General features: G+C 35.4%; 1 protein-coding gene across 2 annotated transcripts in view; it reads right to left on the bottom strand.

Annotated features, from left to right (window-relative positions):
• The window catches only part of GABRG3 (gamma-aminobutyric acid type A receptor subunit gamma3), a 1,437,912-nt gene extending 1,419,825 nt beyond the window's left edge, over nt 1-18,087 (bottom strand). For both annotated transcript variants that reach the window (XM_053707720.1, XM_053707721.1), the window contains exons 1-2: nt 18,035-18,087; nt 14,754-14,902 (exon numbers count right to left, since the gene is read on the bottom strand). In XM_053707720.1, coding sequence (XP_053563695.1) covers nt 14,754-14,902; nt 18,035-18,087 — 202 coding nt within the window. The remainder of the gene's footprint in view (nt 1-14,753; nt 14,903-18,034) is intronic.
• Between the last annotated feature and the right edge of the window lie 764 nt (nt 18,088-18,851).

The raw sequence follows: 18,851 nt of genomic DNA, 5'->3' as shown, positions 1-18,851 counted from the left end.
CCTCTTATTAGGGTGTTAATGAGTGTTAGCAGATCAATAAAATAATATATATATATATATATATATATATATATATATATATATATATATATATATATATATAATAACTGTAGCTCTTTATATAACAATAGGAAACACTTATTTATACGTTCTCTGGGTATAAATATAAAGACTACTATGCCCCTTTCAATAATAAGCTCAAATATATAGCAGAAAACACAAGATAGTGGGTATATTCTCCACTTGCCCCAGGAATAGCTCAAGGTCTGATGTCATTTTGAAAGGAACTGTATATAATTACATATATATATATTACTAATATATATAAGTAATTATATATATATTATTCCTCCTATATATTACAAATATGATTTTTCCCCTGTTATCTGATAAAAAAAACTGTTGACAAATATGCCAGGTTGTCCTATAAGGATGTATATTGTCAGCTGAATAAATACTGAAAGCGTGTCTCATTTCCAACTATAGCAGTCCAAGAATTACTGTTTTACCTGGATAATCAAGGGGGGACGGGGTTTGCCAGAAGTTTTCTAATGGTCCTGCCTAGTGCTCCCTGTGAGGCAAGTCTAGCAATAGTGGTAACAATCAATACTGCTTTTTTCCAGTGTTGTAGGGCACAAGTGGATGATTCTCTTGGTCCCTGAAAAATTGGCAGATTATCCTGATGTTGTACGGAACTTCTAGTATTGTATCCAGGCATGGATGCCATCCAAACACACCATCCCATTACTATTTTTATTATTTTAATTTAAGTCCAGCAGATATTACAAAATATTAAGTATGTTTAAATAAAAAATGTAAAAGGTACAATAAACGGTATGATATTTTAATATATTGCAGACTTCTGAAGGCTAACCCTGCTACATAGCAGAATCCAACTGGCTTCAGAATTCAGAAGGGCCTAATTCTATAAAGGTCTCTGGGTTTGTGAGATTCTATAAGACTTTGAAGCCCCTGTCCTAATTCTATAAAGGCAGCTTTTACCTTGAGAACAGTGTGTCTTGCAAAGAACTGTTCCCTTCTTTTAAGTATGTGAAGGAGATGCATGCATTACAATAAAGCTCACAAAAAAATCATGATTTTAAAGCCAAAAACAAATAAATGAAAGATTGAAATAAAAATATACAGTAAAAAAATGATTATTTAATTGTATTTAAAATAGTAACAAAATTGTTCTGTAAAAATTGTATTCTATGAAAAAAAAAAGAATTTGATTTGTGCAGGAAAGCAATGATTTAAGGTGCATAGTAGAAATTGTAATAAAACTGCACTGCATATGCAAAAATCACTGTGAAATTTGTATTTATAATATGAAATACAAAGCTTATTATTTTCCTTAAAGTAAAATGAGTTTAACCGCCTCTGATAGTGGCCTGAGCAGGGGTGTTCCATGGGCATAGCTGAAATTTCTCCTCCAAGTCTTGCATATTCTGTTAACATTTTCCTTGTGCAGATCTTGATGTTTTTCTTGCAAACTAAAAAGATTGTGTCAAAATACTCAAAACGTTTATTACCAGGGATAGGCATGGACCATGGCTGTGGTGGACATTTTCCAAATTACAGACGTTGGTGAAGGACCATGGCTGGACTGTTAGCCGACAGACATTTGGCCAACGGGCATTTGGCCAATGGATAATAGCTCAACAGACAAGTGGCTGTCAGATAACAGTCCGGCCACAAGATAGATAGATTTGATAGATAGATTAGATAGATAAATAGATTTGATAGATAGATAGATTTGATAGATAGATTCAATAGATAGGCAGATAGATACATAGATAGATTCAATAGATAGATAGATAATTCCCATACAGAGAATTACAAGATGTGCGGGCTGGGACCCATAGTTAGGTTCCCAGAGGCAGTTGCGGTGCCCAAGGCTCTGATTAGAACAGAACACTCTGGAGCGTATCTGCCCTCGGCCGAACTCGGAACATGCTTCAACATTCTTTCCGTCGGCCAAATGTCTGTCGGACAGAATGCTGTCGGGCAAATGTCCGAAGGTTATGCTAGATATAAGATAAGGCCTAAGAACTAATGAAAGTATTCAGAAAATTGGGCAGACTAGATAGGCCGAATGGTTCCTATCTGCTGACATATTCTATGTTTCTATATGTCCGAAGAGCAACACTTTGCTGTCAAACTGGTCTTGTTCCACAAGTACAAATTAGTCATCTAATCAAACAAGTTTAAAATAACATTTATATAGAGACTGCTTGTGGTATTGCGTGGCGCCACTTGGGTCAAGGAGGAGTGAGGACCAGCATTCATCTGTCCTACTCCTCCCTCCCCTCCACAAAACGGGTGGCGGACACTGCAAAGGCCAGTCATGGACACCAGTCTCTGTGTACGGACACCTTGCCTATCCATGCTTGTTACCCCTATAGAAAAACAGCTGCATATGAAAATAGGGGTAATTATAAGGTACTGTATGCTGGAAGCAGAGTAATTTAATTGGTACTGGCTGCAAGAATTCACAGCAAACACAATATTTGTTTTAAAAATGTTTAAACTTGGCTGAATTATTGTAATAACAAGGTGTTTACTGTTCCTTTAAATATTCTAGCTAGAAAAGAGTAAGGTAAAGAAAATGTATCTGTTTATAGATATCTACTTGTAGACCATGTTACAATAATGTATATTTTGCTTTGGGACTCAGACAAGTAGTTGTGCGGGAAGCATGTAATATATTAACAAAATAAGGACAAACACCCACGAGTATGTGAGTATGCTCCAAGAAAGATATGCTTATGCACACAATATGAAAAGAGACTGTAGTGATATTAATTAAAAATACTAACTTTTATTAAATTCATTTTAAAAGACAGCAAAAATGTGCTCCTTGCTGCACTCACGAACAGATTTAAAAACACTACATCTGGGTAGTATTATTAGATACAGATTCTGAAACACTATGTATAGTAGTTAAAGGGACAGTCTACACCAGAATTTTTATTGTTTTAAAAGATAGATAATCCCTTTATTACCCATTTCCCAGTTTTGCATAACCAACACAGTTATAATAATATACTTTTAACCTCTGTGATTATCTTGTATCTAAGTCTCTGCAAACTGCCCCTTTTTTCAGTTCTTTTGACAGACTTGCAGTCTAGCCAATCAGTGCCTGCTCCCAGATAACTTCACGTGCACAAGCACAGTGTTATCTATATGAAATATGTGAACTAACACCCTCTAGTGGTGAAAAACTGTTAAAATGCAATCTGAAAGAGGGGGGCTTCAAGGTCTAAAAAATTAGCATATGAACCTCCTAGGTTAAGCTTTCAACTAAGAATACCAAGAGAACAAAGCAAAATTGGTGATAAAAGTAAATTGGAAAATTGTTTAAAATGACATGCTCTATCTGAATCATGAAAGTTTATTTTGGCCTAGACTGTCCCTTTAATCTGGGATATTATCAATAGGGAGTGTATTAGTTCAATCCAGTTTTCACTTGTATTCCTCTAAAACACAATTCAATTAGCTGCCTATTCATAAAGGTATATATTAAGTATGCTATGATTTTTGGGTAATACTAAACACCCAACACCCTTCCCTTAAAAAAGCTTTTTCCAGGCGATTTTGTTTTTTTAAAGGATTACAAGTGAAAACTTTATTGAACTAATATGCTCCCTATTGATAATATCCCAGGTTAACTACTATACATAGTGTTTCAGAATCCATATCTAATAATTACTACCCAGGTGTAGTGTTTTTAAATTTGTGTGTGAGTGCAGCAAGAAGCAGATTTTTTTGCTGCCTTTAAAATGAATTTAATAAAAGTTTTTTATTTTATTTTATTAATATCACTACTATCTCTTTTCATATTGTGCGCATAAGCATATCTTTCTTGGAGCATACTTACATGTCCGGGGGGGTGTTATTCCTTTAAAATATTCTGTTTGCAAAACAAATACTGCTGTGCAGATTGGTTTACAAAAAAATATGTATTATTTTGTTATTATAGAAAATAAATGCATTTACTTTGGAGGTTTTAAAATTCCTGTTAAAGGTATTTGAGTTTTATCAGGCAAGTTTGATCTACTTCAGCAAACTATTAAGGGCCAGATTACGAGTGGAGTGCAAACATTTGCACATCAGCTATAAGGTGTTTATCGTGGGGGTTTGCGCTCATCGGGCTTACTGCTCGTATTATGAGTTAAATGTAAACACAATCGCTTTACCGCAATTGCAAATTTACGTCAGAATGATTACCGAGACTTCAGAGCTCTGGTTAACTGTTTTGCAAAACAAAAAAGTTGCAGAAAGCACATAAAAAATACCTTACAGAGTACAGTTACACTCATTACACTATTTAATACAAATATAAAAATATATTGCAGACAAAAGTTATAAGGGCTAAAATATATGAGATCTTAGGTGGCAGACAAAAGGCTCTAACATTGAGATACATATGTCTAAAGATAGATAGATATGTTTGTATGTATGTACTGTATATATATATATATATATATATATATATATATATATATATATATATATATATATATATATGTGTGTGTGTGTGTGTACATGTGTATTTATGTATATATGTATATATATATATATATATATAGAAAACAAATGGATTGTCTACAATGACACCAAACAAATTCCAATCCAGTCCTATATGAACTGTAAGTCGGAGTATGTGGTCTATAGTATAGAATGCACGTGTAAGAAAATCTACATAGGTAGGACCAAAAGGGTCCTTAAGACCAGACTTCTGGAATATGTGAAAAATATAGAGGGAGAAACATCTGAATATGGTCTGAGCAGACACTTTGAGGAATTCCACAAAAAAAAACCAAATGATTTTACAATTAAGGCAATCGAACAAATACCCAAACTATGGGGTAAAGATAGACTTCTACAATTAAGAAAAAGGGAGACATACTGGATCCACTATCTAAACACTAGGGAACCATACGGCCTGAACAGAGATATAGATCTGGCAGCCTTTTTATAACTAACCCCAGTACATACACCCAAAAAAAACATACTTAACAACAATAGAGAGCGATAGTATGCACATTAAATACACATCAGTACTATCTTACCCTCCCTTTTGTACTAATTGTCTCATTATATTCTATACATTTTTATACCAACTGGATCTACTATATTTATTACATTCTACACATTTTCAAAATTAACCCCTCATATTTTATGATACACATTTAATCCCTATTGTTATATCATGTATATATAAATGCACCTTTCAGGTTTTTTTTTGGGGTTTTTTTCAGGGAAATTTTTTTTTCAAAAACATTTTTCAAATGTTTTATTGCATTTAAAATAATAAACATTACACATACTATATATAAGCAATCTAATCAAGTGAGCACTCTTCAGTCAAAAAACTGACAAAATTGAGCTTTTGAAAAATTTTTTTTATTAAAATAACCAATTTTTAAATTAATACAATTTAAATTAGCAAATATGGAGCAACTTCCGGTCTGCTAAGATAAATAGCAGGCTAGGATGGGAGTGGATTCTAACTCTGATGAAGTGGGCATAGGACCCACGAAACGCGTAAGCTCGCGAGAACACAGTGACGTCACTTCCGGTTCTCACCAAGGATCCACTTCCGGTTTCGCCGAAACCGCTAACGGCTGTACAGACCCTTTGAGCTCTATCCACTATACACCAACGATCGGACCATTGTTTGGAGATAAGTTTTATTAATATTAAGGCGCTCCATAGATTGTTTTATCATATATTTATAACACTCTGTTTTAAACCAAATCAATTACTCGATCATTTTACAAATAACGTAGTGCGCACTACTTATAGCACAAATCGTCAGTATTTTTAACATTTTAGTGACTACTATACTATCAATTGTCAATTTATAATATACCTGCAATTTTATTTTTATTTTTATCTTTACATCCCATGAATTTTATTTTCATCCTTTTTTTTGATCCATATATGAATTTTTATATATATTTTTTTTTTTTTTTTCTCATTACTCTGTCAATACCATTGTTCTGGCATCTGTCTGTTACATACTTTCAACGAGTTAGTTTCAGACACTACTGCCAGACCTAGAGCAAACAGCTTATAACTCTGTTTTTGTATGTTTTATGGTCCATTAGTGTGAACCTTTTCCTTTTCTTCTTTTTTTGTGTTTTTAACTAAGCATACTAATAAAACATTGTTTTTAGCAATAGGACTCAGCACAATAGTACTGCTTTCAAAAAAATGACTGCAGTCAGTGTGTAACTGAGCCCAACATACCTAAAACAAGTTTTTTAATTTTCCTAAATTCTCCTAAATTTTCCCATTTTTAACATAGCAAACAAAATAAAACATTTTGTTGAGGTTAAATAAACCTACAATATATAATTCATTTATACTAAAACCATCTTTGGGACCTTTAGCGCTAGTTCCATAATCCTTCTATTTTTATTCTTTACCTCACTTGTTAGTGGTTACAAGTACACATATATAGAACTTAGCTGCTCTAAGGAATTCCGTATAACACCCACCAGGGTTTATAGATAGCGCTTATAACTGATCCTTTACTTCAATATATATATATATATATATATATATATATATATATATATATATATATATATATGTGTGTGTATTTACCCATATAGACGAAAAATATGTAAAATCATATGTATGCAATATTCATATTTAATAAAGTATTATACCCCGTATTTTCTGTAAATATTTCACATTCCAATGTTCTGCACATAGCAGAATATGTTCATAAGTATTTATAAATAGATATTCAAATATATAAATATATATATATTTATTTATAATCATGTATAGATATATGTATATGTATATATATATATATATATATATATATATATATATATATATATATATATATATATATATATATATATATATATATATATATATTGAACCAAAATACCATTAGATATATGCAGACATTTTTTATTTATTTTGTTATGTCAAGAACATTGGAATGTGAAATATTCATATTTTCATGTTGAGTTAGCGCACATGAGAATATGTGATCGGGTTTGCGCTTGTTGGGTTAGCTTTAAACTCATATTATGAACGCAACCTGACGAGTGCAAAAAGCTTACTTCTAGCGCAATTATCACTCCCTAGAAAGACTGAAAGCGTAAATATACTGCACATTGTCTGAACCAGGTAAATATCTCCTTGATTTTGGTCAGTTAAGGTAAATGCAAATTAAACTTTAATTATTAAGACAGAACACACAATTTTAAACAATTTTCCATTTCACTTCCATTATTTAAATGTGTACAATCTTTTTTATATTTACACTTTCTGTGGCAACGGCTCCTACTGAGCATGTGCAAGAGTTTACAGTGTATACGTGTATGCATTTTTTGATTTGCTGATGGCTGTCATGTGATGCAGTGGGATGGAAAATTGAACTATTTTTAACAATCTGCTACTTTTTTTAAATTCAAACTAAGCGTTTTCACATTGTCTGTTTATTTTTTATTTGCTGATTATGATATTTTACTGTGTTTAGTGGACGTTTAGGACTAATTGCAATGAGTTTGTGCACTGCACATGGTATATGAAGGTGGGTAAGGCAATATTTAACATGCTTAAAGGGACACTGTACCCCAATTTTTTTCATTCATGATTCGGATAGAGCATGCAATTTTAAGCAACTTTCTAATTTACATCTGTTATCAATTTTTCTTCATTCTCTTGATATCTTTATTTGAAAAAGAAGGCATCTAAGCTAAGGAGCCAGCAAATTTGTGGTTCAGAACCATGGACAGCATTTGTTTATTGGTGCTGTCCAATCAGCAAGGACAACCCAGGTTGTTCACCAAAAATGGGTCAACATGTAAACTTAAATTCTTGCTTTTCAAATAAACATACCAAGAGAATGAAGAAAATGTGATAATAGGAGTACATTAGAAAATTACTTAAAATTGCATGCTCTATCTGAATCACAAAAGAAAAAATTTGGGTACAGTGTCCCTTTAAAGGGATACTAAACCCAAATTTTGCCTTTCATGATTCAGGTACAGCATGCAATTTGAAACAACTTTCTATTTCACTCCTATTATCAATTTTTCCTTGTTCACATGCTATCTTGATTTTAAAAAGCTAGACTGTAAGCTTAAGAGCCATCCCATTTTTGGTTCTTTTTTATCAGTAACACAAAGACTGACCTTTATATGCACCTTAGTGTATCCCTTTATATAACAAACATAATCCCTGAACCCCAGTCTGTGTACAACTTATTAAAAACATCTTGCCCTAGGGCACTGGTTTTCAAACCTGTGCTCAGGCCACCCTAAAAGACCAGATTTTGAGGATATCTGAACTAGAGCACAGGTGAAATAATCAGATGATTAGTTACCATGGTTATTTTACCTGCTCTCATCCCAGGTAATCCTTAAAAACTTGCCTTTTAGGGAGGCCTGAGGACAGGTATGAACACCAGTGCCCTAGGCGGCGGGTCAGTCCGACCAGAAGCTGTGACATCTACACCATTGAATTATATGAGTGTACTGTCCTGCTGCCTGCTTGAGTCTGTGTGCACATTGCATCTAGTGATGTCGCGAATAGTTCGCCGGCGAATAGTCCCCGGCGAACATAGCATGTTTGCGTTCGCCGCAGCCGGCGAACATATGCGATGTTTGATCCACCCCCTATTCATCATCATTGAGTAATACTTTGACCCTGTACCTCACAGTCAGCAGGCACATTCCAGCCAATCAGCAGCAGACCCTCCCTCCCAGACCCTCCTACCTTCTGGACAGCATCCATTTTAGATTCATTGGAAGCTGCATTCTTAGGGAGAGGAGGGACAGTGTAGCTGCTGCTGATTAATAGGGAAATCGATAGCTAGGCTAGTGTATTCAGTGTCCACTACAGTCCTGAAGGACTCATCTGATCTCTGCTGTAAGGACAGCACCCCAAAAAGCCCTTTTTAGGGCTGCTTTTTTTATTTCCTGTGTAATTTAATTGCAGTTGCCTGCCTGCCAGCGTGTGTGTCAGGATCACAGCGTATACAGTGCCCACTTGCCCAGTGCCACCACTCATATCTGGTGTAACAGTAGTGTAGATTTAAAAATAAAAACACTTTTTTGACTGTGTTAAATAATAGCAGTCAGTTTCCTTCATACGTGTTCGTTTCAGTGCCTGCCTGCCAGGGCACAGTGTCACCCCAGTGCAACTCATATCTGGTGTAACAGTAGTGTAGATTTAAAAAAAACAACACTTTTTTGACTGTGTTAAATAATAGCAGTCAGTTTCCTTCACACGTGTGCGTTTCAGTGCCTGCCTGCCAGGGCACAGTGTCACCCCAGTGCAACTCCTATCTGGTGTAACAGTAGTGTACATTTAAAAAATAAAATACAATTTTGACTGTAATAGATTGAATAGCAGTTAGTTGTCCGCAAGCATGTGTGTCAGGCCTACAGTGTCTACTCTGCCAACTTCTGCCAGTGCACAGTGCCACTCATATCTGTTGTCACAGTAGCTTGCACGCATAGTACCACTAATCGAAAAAAAAATGACAGGCAGAGTCAGGCCAACCCGCAGGGGCCATCGTGTTCGTGGTGCTGTGATTCCCTTTGGCCCTAGAATAATGCCCAGTGTTCAGAGGCCACGTACCCCGAACTCGAACAGTTCTGAGGACATAGTTGACTGGCTAACACAGGACATCCAATCTTCTACAGCTTCCGCTCGGAACCTTGATGCACCATCCTCCTCCAGCTTAGCTTCGGGCACCTCTCAAGTTACCACTTGCCCGCCTGCCGCCACCATCAACACTAGCACCACAGCCGCTTCACTTGATCTGTCAGAGGAGTTATTTACACATCAGTTGGAAGAAATGAGTGATAGTGATGTGCAACCATTATTGCCAGAGGATGTAGATAACAGGGAAATGTCTCAGTCAGGCAGCATTACACACATGGACGTAACAGGGGTTAAACTGATAAGAATAGAACTACTTAACACACCACTCCTATCTGGTGGCACATTAGATTGCACACGCAGTGCCCCAAATTTGAAGTAGGAAGACCGACCAAGCATCTTTTTCCATTTCCCAGTTCCTAAAATCAATGCCATATACACGTCCCCTGATAGGGGACATAACAGGGATTAAACTGATAAGAATAGTACTACTTACACACCACTCCTATCTGGTGGCACATTAGATTGCACGCGCAGTGCCTCAAATTTGAAGTAGGAGGACCGACCAAGCATCTTTTTCCATTTCCCGGTTCCTAAAATCGATGCCATATACACGTCCCCTGATAGGGGACGTAACAGGGATTAAACTGATAAGAATAGTACTACTTACACACCACTCCTATCTGGTGGCACATTAGATTGCACGAGCAGTGCCTCAAATTTGAAGTAGGAGGACCGACCAAGCATCTTTTTCCATCTCCCGGTTCCTAAAATCGATGCCATATACACGTCCCCTGATAGGTGATGTAACAGGGATTAAACTGATAAGAATAGTACTACTTAACACACTACTCCTATCTGGTGGCACATTAGATTGCACGCGCAGTGCCCCAAATTTGAAGTAGGAGGACCGACCAAGCATCTTTTTCCATCTCCCGGTTCCTAAAATCGATGCCATATACACGTCCCCTGATAGGGGACGTAACAGGGATTAAACTGATAGGAATACAACTACTTAACACACCTTATAACAGAGAGAGGAGTCTAAAGAAGATGAGTCAGAGGAGGAAGGTGGCTTTGAGGAGGTGGAAGACCAAACACAGCAGGCGTCCCAGGGGGCTTGTTGTCACCTTTCGGGGACCCTTGGTGTTGTACGTGGCTGGGTGGAGGAAGAGACCTTCAATGACATCAGTATGGACAAGGAATGGGACATGGCTAGCTTGGTATCCAACCTTGTGCAAATGGGGAGTTTGCGGTTGTGCAAATGGACTGTTTGCGGTTGTTTGCGGTGCGTTAAAGGGACAGTCTAGGCCAGATAGAGCATGTAATTTTAAACAATTTTCCAATTTACTTTTATCACCAATTTTGCTTTGTTCTTTTGGTATTCTTAGTTGAAAGCTTAACCTAGGAGGTTCATATGCTAATTTCTTAGACCTTGAAGCCCACCTCTTTCAGATTGCATTTTAACAGTTTTTCACCACTAGAGGGTGTTAGTTCACGTATTTCATATAGATAACACTGTGCTCGTGCACGAGAAGTTATTTGGGAGCAGGCACTGATTGGCTAGACTGCAAGTCTGTCAAAAGAACTGAAAAAAGGGGCAGTTTGCAGAGGCTTAGATACAAGATAATCATAGAGGTTAAAAGTATATTATTATAAATGTGTTAGTTATGCAAAACTGGGAAATGGGTAATAAAGGTATTATCTATCTTTTAAAAAAATACAAATTCTGGTGTAGACTGTCCCTTTAAACGGGGAGTTTGGTCTGTCACTGTGAAGCGGGCGTAACCCTTACACTACCTGATTGATACAACATCATACCTGATGTTTTAAAGCACGTTATTCCAAACAATTTAGGAATGTTAGGTGATTTATGCCCTTCATGGCTTAAAACCAGACTCTTCATCAACTATGTAATTTTCCATGGGAGTTTTGCCATGGATCCCCCTCCGGCATGCCACAGTCCAGGTGTTAGTCCCCTTGAAACAACTTTTCCATCACTATTGTGGCCAGAAAGAGTCCCTGTGGGTTTTAAAGTTTGCCTGCCTATTGAAATCTATGGCGGTTCGCCCGGTTTGCCCGTTCGCGAACAGTTGTGGAAGTTCACGTTCGCAGTTCGCGAACCCAAATTTTTATGTTCGCGACATCACTAATGCATCATAAAAATACCATATTCGGCTCAAGTGCACTGATAGTAATGAATAGCTTATGGCTTGTTGTACCACCCAATTATAGAAAATTAAAAGAAAATTCTGTACTTGTATTTGGTAGCCAGACAGGGAAGGAAATATACTACTCTGGGGTTACATTTACTACATTAATGAGTGCATTGAAGACTCTGACACATTAAGATGCAAAAAAAGTCAGTCTTTAGATTACCAAAGAGAGAGTTATCTGATTAGGTCAGATATTGTATGTAACTTAAAGGGACCGTCTAGTCAAAATTAAACTTTCATGATTCAGAAAGGGCATGCAATTTTAAGCAACTTTCCAATTTATCATCAAATTTGCTTTTTTTTTATTGATATTCTTTGTTGAAAGCTAAACCTAGGTAGACTCATATGCTAATGTACAAACCCTTGAAGGTCACCTCTAATCTCAGTGCATTTTGACATTTTTTCACAGCTACACGGTGCTAGATTATATGTGCCATATAAATATCATTGTGATCACTCCCATGGAGTTATTTAGCACTAATTGTCTAAAATACAGTACATGTCTGTCAAAAGAACTGAGATAAGGGGGCAGTCTGCAGAGGCTTAGATACAAGGTAATCAGGGCAATAAAGGGATTATTTATATTTTTAAACAATAACAATTCTGGAGTAGGCTGTCCCTTTAATTGGGAGTTATGTGTACTAAAAGGGAAGACCTATGTCCTTGACTTCTAGTTCTAGTTCTCAGTAACTTTCTATTTTTACAAAATGGTGTTAAAATAAGTCTTGAATTAATAATTATTATTAATTAGTAATCAGTAAATAATCAGTAAATTGAAACAACAGAAACATTCTAAATAATTGCTTACTGTCTTGGCTAAACTATAAACAGTAGTAAGATATTTTGTACAGTATTTATAACTTTGTTAAGAGCTTAATTATCATGGTTATTTAGAGCAGATCAGCACTGTCACAGTTTATAGATTAAATTCATTATGTTCTTATTATGATGGTAATATTACATAAAAACTCCCATGAACCCTATTCTTCTACTCATCATAGAAATGACTGATCGCTTTAGTGGCATTACAGAAACACAACTGAACACACTGCATAACCGAGATGCACGGCATAGAAAATGATTAAACCCATGAGTGCTAACGACAGCTCTGAGCCGTTGCAGAGTTTCTCACTCAGGTGCTAACGATGGCTCAGAGCCGTCGCTAGCACTCTCCCACCTTGAGGGAGATCTGGGGGCTCCCACCCGCTCCTACCCCGTCGATCTTGCCTGTAGAGTGACAGGCATCGCCGGGGCTTCCCGTTTTGCTTGGTGACGTCAAGCGTAATGACGTGATGAAGTCACCGCACAACTTTATGTAAAAAAGACAATGGACAATATAGGGAAAGGGGGTATGCTGCTTAGAAGCCTGTATCTCAGGCATCTAAGCAGCTACAGACCCCCAAGACCTACTATTGGAAAGGTAATGGCCTAACCTTTCCAATGGTTAAAAAAAAGTTTTTTAAAAAAATTAAAAATTTAAAATTTAAAAAAACTCAAATGTGCTTAGCACCCAGGTGGGAAAGTGCTTAGCACTCAAAGGGTTAAATAAATAAGTAAAAGTCATATAGTGAAATTACATTTAATTTATTCAAGACTTTGTACAGAAGCAAGCATGCACACAGATGCACATACACACACATGCACAGACACATACACACATGCACAGATGCACATACACACACAGATGCACATACACATACAAACATGCATGCATGCACACAGATGCACATACACAAATGCACATATGCACATACACATACACGCATGTACACAGATGCACATACACACATGAAACGACACAGATGCACATACACACACAGATGCACATACACATACACACATGCACGCATGCACTCAGATGCACCTGCACATACACACACAGATGCACATACGCATACACACATGCACATACATACAAACGCATGCTCACATACAAAATCACACATGGTTATGTTGGAATAAATGCAGAAACACACACACACACCTATAAGTATACAATTATAATCAAAGACTAACTTTGTCTTTTTTGTAGGACAGAATAAATCTAGTATTTTTCCAGCAATAAAAAAATATTCATAAATAATGTTGGTTTTCAAGGCATCATGTTTACAGTACTTAGAGGAAACTGAAATTAATTACATGCATCTAAAGTATTAGTATTTTCCTAAAGTAACTGAACATGTGACAGAAACAAACAAACATATATATTTAAACTAAAACAGCACAAAAGAGGTTTAAAGTCCAGTTTTGACGAATATGTTAAAGGGATATTAAAAAATGTTATATGTTCATGTTATATATATATATAAACAATTGTTTGAAAAGCATTGCACGCCCCTTAAATAGTTTTTTGTTTTTTTTATCTCCTTTGCTGCAGCCAATTAGGAAACATACAGGTGATTTCCTATACCCAGTTCAAACAATTACTGTTGAGAATGTTGCAAAATGTAATCCAGTTTCTCTAATGGCAAGGAACTTATACACACAAAATGCTAATAATTAAATTACAGGAAAATTACATTGGAAATTATTTTAAACCTTAATATTTGTGATGAATTAAAGTCTTCTTATGTCTGGTTTATATGTTTGCCAAATGTTCTTTTTCCATATTTACCAACTGCATTAAATGGCATAGAAACAATCACAACAGTTTGCTTCCTTTATACATATTGTATTATAATGTAGATAAGGCTTTTTAAATAATGACAATATGTGCAATGTAATTAATTCTGTTAATTGTTTCTAACTTTAATTATGTCAGACCACAGTTTGTCCTTGAGCAGTTTCTAATTATTTAACATAACATCACCTGGCCTTCAGTACAATAAAAACATTGATTTCTGTGGGGTTTTTTGTGTGTATGATAATGAAAAAATGAATAAACAAACTCACTTCCAATGTCTGGTCTCAGTTTTTTATCATATTCCTTCAGCAACTTGTTGAGTATTAGTGTGGCATCAGTGTCTTGTGTTTTTGGTGCCAGTACCCATTTTTGGTTTACTGTTAAATCTTCATATTCATCATCTTCAATTTTCCTAGAACTGCAGAAATAATTTACAAATAAGTATATTTCTAATAATCTAAGAAGACATTTAAAATATATAATACATTTTTGCTATCTGTTTTGCTTTTGAGCTTTACTAATATTATTAAAAAGCAATTTTGTAATTAGTAAATGCATATCTTACATACAGTCAGTAAGAAGGAAACATGATTTTAGACAGACATGTTGGACTGATGACATGAGTGCCCAAGATCCAACTGAAAACAAATTAGCTAACATGGTGTTATTGTCTATAATTGTAGTTGATAATTTATTTAGGAATCCATGATATATATAATTAGTATGGCTTTATCAAATGATATGGATTAGGAATTTCTAAGAAAACAATTTAAACACCCCTTAGAAATGTTGTTCAACACCCCTTAGAAACGTTAAAAATGTACCGAGGGCATTTCTTTTGAAGATAATCATCAATTTGGGCCCACACTCTCAAAAAAGTTTGTCACCCCTGGGCTAAAAAATATACAGTGTATACCATATATATATAAGTTATATGTATTTTATGTGTATTTGTATGAGAAGAAAAATAATGATAATATAACATAACTAATCTTTTATTTACCTTTTTTCTTTATAAATCGTAAAATAGTTCAATGTCAGAACTCTAACTTGTCATTTGTTTCCAAACTTACCATTTACTTGCAAATTTACATGTTGAAAAAAAAAAAAAACGTTTTAAAGAAAACTGCTTAATAATGACTTTCAATTATATAATAATAATAATAATAATAATAATAATAATAATAATAATACTATATACACATTTGTTTTCATAATTTTGAAAAAGGCAAAGCCACAATCTTCATTTGTTGTATATTACACCATCTATTAGGTAATAGACCCTTTATAGTACCTGTGAAAATCATATTTATTTTAGTATTTCCTAAGCTTTTCAGCTGAGAAAATTACAAAGCCCAATGTTGTAAAGTCAAGTGACATTATATTTTTAAATTGTTTAACTAACCTGATAGCCTATGGTTTCTTCTTTAACTAATTAAAAATCTTTAAATGGAAAAATAAACAAGACTTTTTTTTTCCAAAGAATATTTCCTGAAAAAGGTTTTTGAGAAGGAAAATAGGACTTTAAGAGCTACAGTAAATTATGCATCAAATTCCATTACACTATAATTATAGGCAGTCCTTCCCCTGACAGAGCTGGATGGAGTGATTTAATGGCTTTATATTCAGGAATAAAATGCTTAGCATATGTCTTAAAATAAAAGTGTATTATAGAACACAACATGTATGCAGCCAAAAAGCATCTTATTCAATTTTTCCTGATACTATTTTGACCAATAAATATAATGAATAAGCATATTAACCTTTAGAGCAAGAGAGAAAGAAAGTGTATGTGTGTGAGTGTGATAGAGAGATAGCAGTGTGTGTATGTAGGCGAGAAAGAAAGAAAGCAGTGTGTGTATGTAGGTGAGAAATAAAGAAAGAAGTGTGTGTGTGAGAGAGAGAGAGAGAGAGAGAGAGAGAGAGAGAGAGAGAGAGAGAGAGAGAAAGCAATGTGTGCTTGTGTGTGTACCTGTGAAAGAAAACAGTGTGTGTGTGTGAGTGAGAGAGAGAGAAAGCAGTGTGCATGTGAGCAAGAAAACAGGGTGTGTGTGTGAGAGAGAGAGCAGTGTGTGTGAGAGAGCAGTGTGTGTGTGTGGGAGTAAAAGAAAGAGAGAGAGAGCAATGTGCCTGTGTGTAAGAAAGAGAGAGCGTGCAGTGTGTATTTGAGAGAGAGACAGAGAGAGAGGAAGCAGTGTGTGTGTGTGTGTGTGTGAGAGAGAGAGAGAGAGTGAGTGTGTGAGAGTGAGTGAGTGTGTGAGAGAGAGTGAGTGAGAGAGAGGTGTGTGAGAGAAAGCAATGTGTGTAAGAGATAGAGAGCAGTGTGTGTGTGTGGGAGACAAAGAGAGAGAGAGCAATGTGTCTGTGTGTAAGAAAGAGAGAGCGTGCAGTGTGTGAGAGAGATGTATGTGTAAACATGTGTGTCAATGAGTACCAAACATATACATTTAAAATATTTATGTGTGTGAGAGAGAGCAGTTCGGTGTGTTTATATGTGTGTGTGTGTGTGGGAAAGAAAGAGTAGTGTGTATGTGTGTGTGAAAGAGAAAGCAGTGTGTATGTTGTGTGTATGTGTGTGTTTGTGTGTGTGAAACAGAGAGAGCAGTGTCTGTGTGTGTGAGAGATATGTATATGTTTATATGTGTGTGAGTGTGAGAGAGCGAGAGTGCAGTGTGTGTGTGTGTGAGAGAGATACAGCTATGTTTGTGTGTGTGTGTGTGTGTGCCTGTATGTGTGTGTGTGCCTGTGTGTGTTCAAGAGAGTGCAGCAAACATTTACAATTCTATTACAGTAAATTGGTCCTCCACTTTCCCCACACATCATTTAAGCACAGCTCTACTGCTCAATGTATTTTACGAGTTACAAAAAACATAACTGAAATAATTGAAGCACTCAATACATGGTACATGATTTGATGACCATATGCTTAGATTCACTTAGGCTGACCTTTGCCAATTGTTGAGCTATATATTCAACATAAAAAGCTCTTTAGAAACTAGTTCTCTGCATTTTCCTGCGTCAGTTCACAAAAAAAAAAAAAAAAAAAAAAAAGAAGCAAATAATTTGATACGTTATATTACTGTTTAAACTGTTAAAGAAAATGTAAATACTGTTAAACGAAAATAAACAACGCTACAGGAGAATAAAATAATATTGGGAAGTCATATAGAGAAGCTGTGTACAACAGCAGGCAAAACATTTTCGAGTTAACACTGGCCTGGATTCACCAAGTATTGAAAAGGAAAACACGGAAGAATGAAACATCTCTCTAATTTTTATGGACCCAGCTAAATAAGACCTCCAGAACTTAATGACTAGTTAGTTATTATAACAAAATGTAACTATTATCTTTTTTAAGAGAAACAATATATATGTTAGGAAATATATATATATTTGTATATACATACACACACACTCAAAAACACAAAAACAGACTGTTGTATATGAGCTTCTAAAATCTTTAAAATAATCCAACAATTAGAATCCTACATCATCAAGAGAAGTGATTACAAGAAAAAGAAAAATCACTGTAAAATCTAATATCACTTACCAAGCTCGAAATACTGACAATAAGAAGAAAATCACTAGAAGCTTAGCAGACATGACTGCAAAAGGTGTGTTCAGGTAAATAATATAAAAAGCAGAACATTGGCTTCATAAACTATCCAAAATGAACCACAGGTAGAATTGCGTTTTCTTGTGTTTTTCCAATTCCCACTTTAATGAGATTGCACTTTGCTTTTTACCAATTCTTCAGCATATGAAAATAAGGCAGACTCCTTTGCCCAGTGTTATTTTAGCGAGCATCAAGATCCTGTACTTTTTGAGTAATTTTTTTCCAGTTTGCTGTTAACAATAATGCAGATCCCTTTATGTTCTGATATGCACCTTCAACATTATATGATTGAATGATATAGTCCAGCAATAGTAATCCACAGCAGTGAAGCGCACAAGGCACAGTGAAAGAAGCACACCTATTTCCAAACAGTAATTGCACCTTCAGATTTAGCAGGTGCAGTATCAGATACCGTTCCCCAATAGATCCTGTATCCCTCTTGCCTCATGAAGAAGCATTCAGCTCCAAACACCGCCTCTGCCTCGCATACAGCCTTTCTCATGTTTGCTCACTTAAGGTGGATTAACTTAAATGTTACTCACATTACACAGATTTAAGAAAATTAGGCATCTGCCACTAAACAAATCCTTAATACATGTAAGTCAATTATCACAAACTTTATGATTGTTAAAAATAATTTTAAAAATAATTACAAATGTAAAAATGTAATATTTTATTGAAAGTATTATGTGTATGACTTGTTTTGTACATATCTATATTGTGTGTGTGTGTGTTTGTGTGCAGTATCTAA

The sequence above is a fragment of the Bombina bombina genome, chromosome 3 (assembly GCF_027579735.1).
Source record: "Bombina bombina isolate aBomBom1 chromosome 3, aBomBom1.pri, whole genome shotgun sequence".
NCBI classification, from domain to species: Eukaryota; Metazoa; Chordata; class Amphibia; order Anura; family Bombinatoridae; genus Bombina; species Bombina bombina.
The sequence above is the reverse complement of the archived record's forward strand: the minus strand, read 5'-3'. Positions and strand labels throughout refer to the sequence as shown.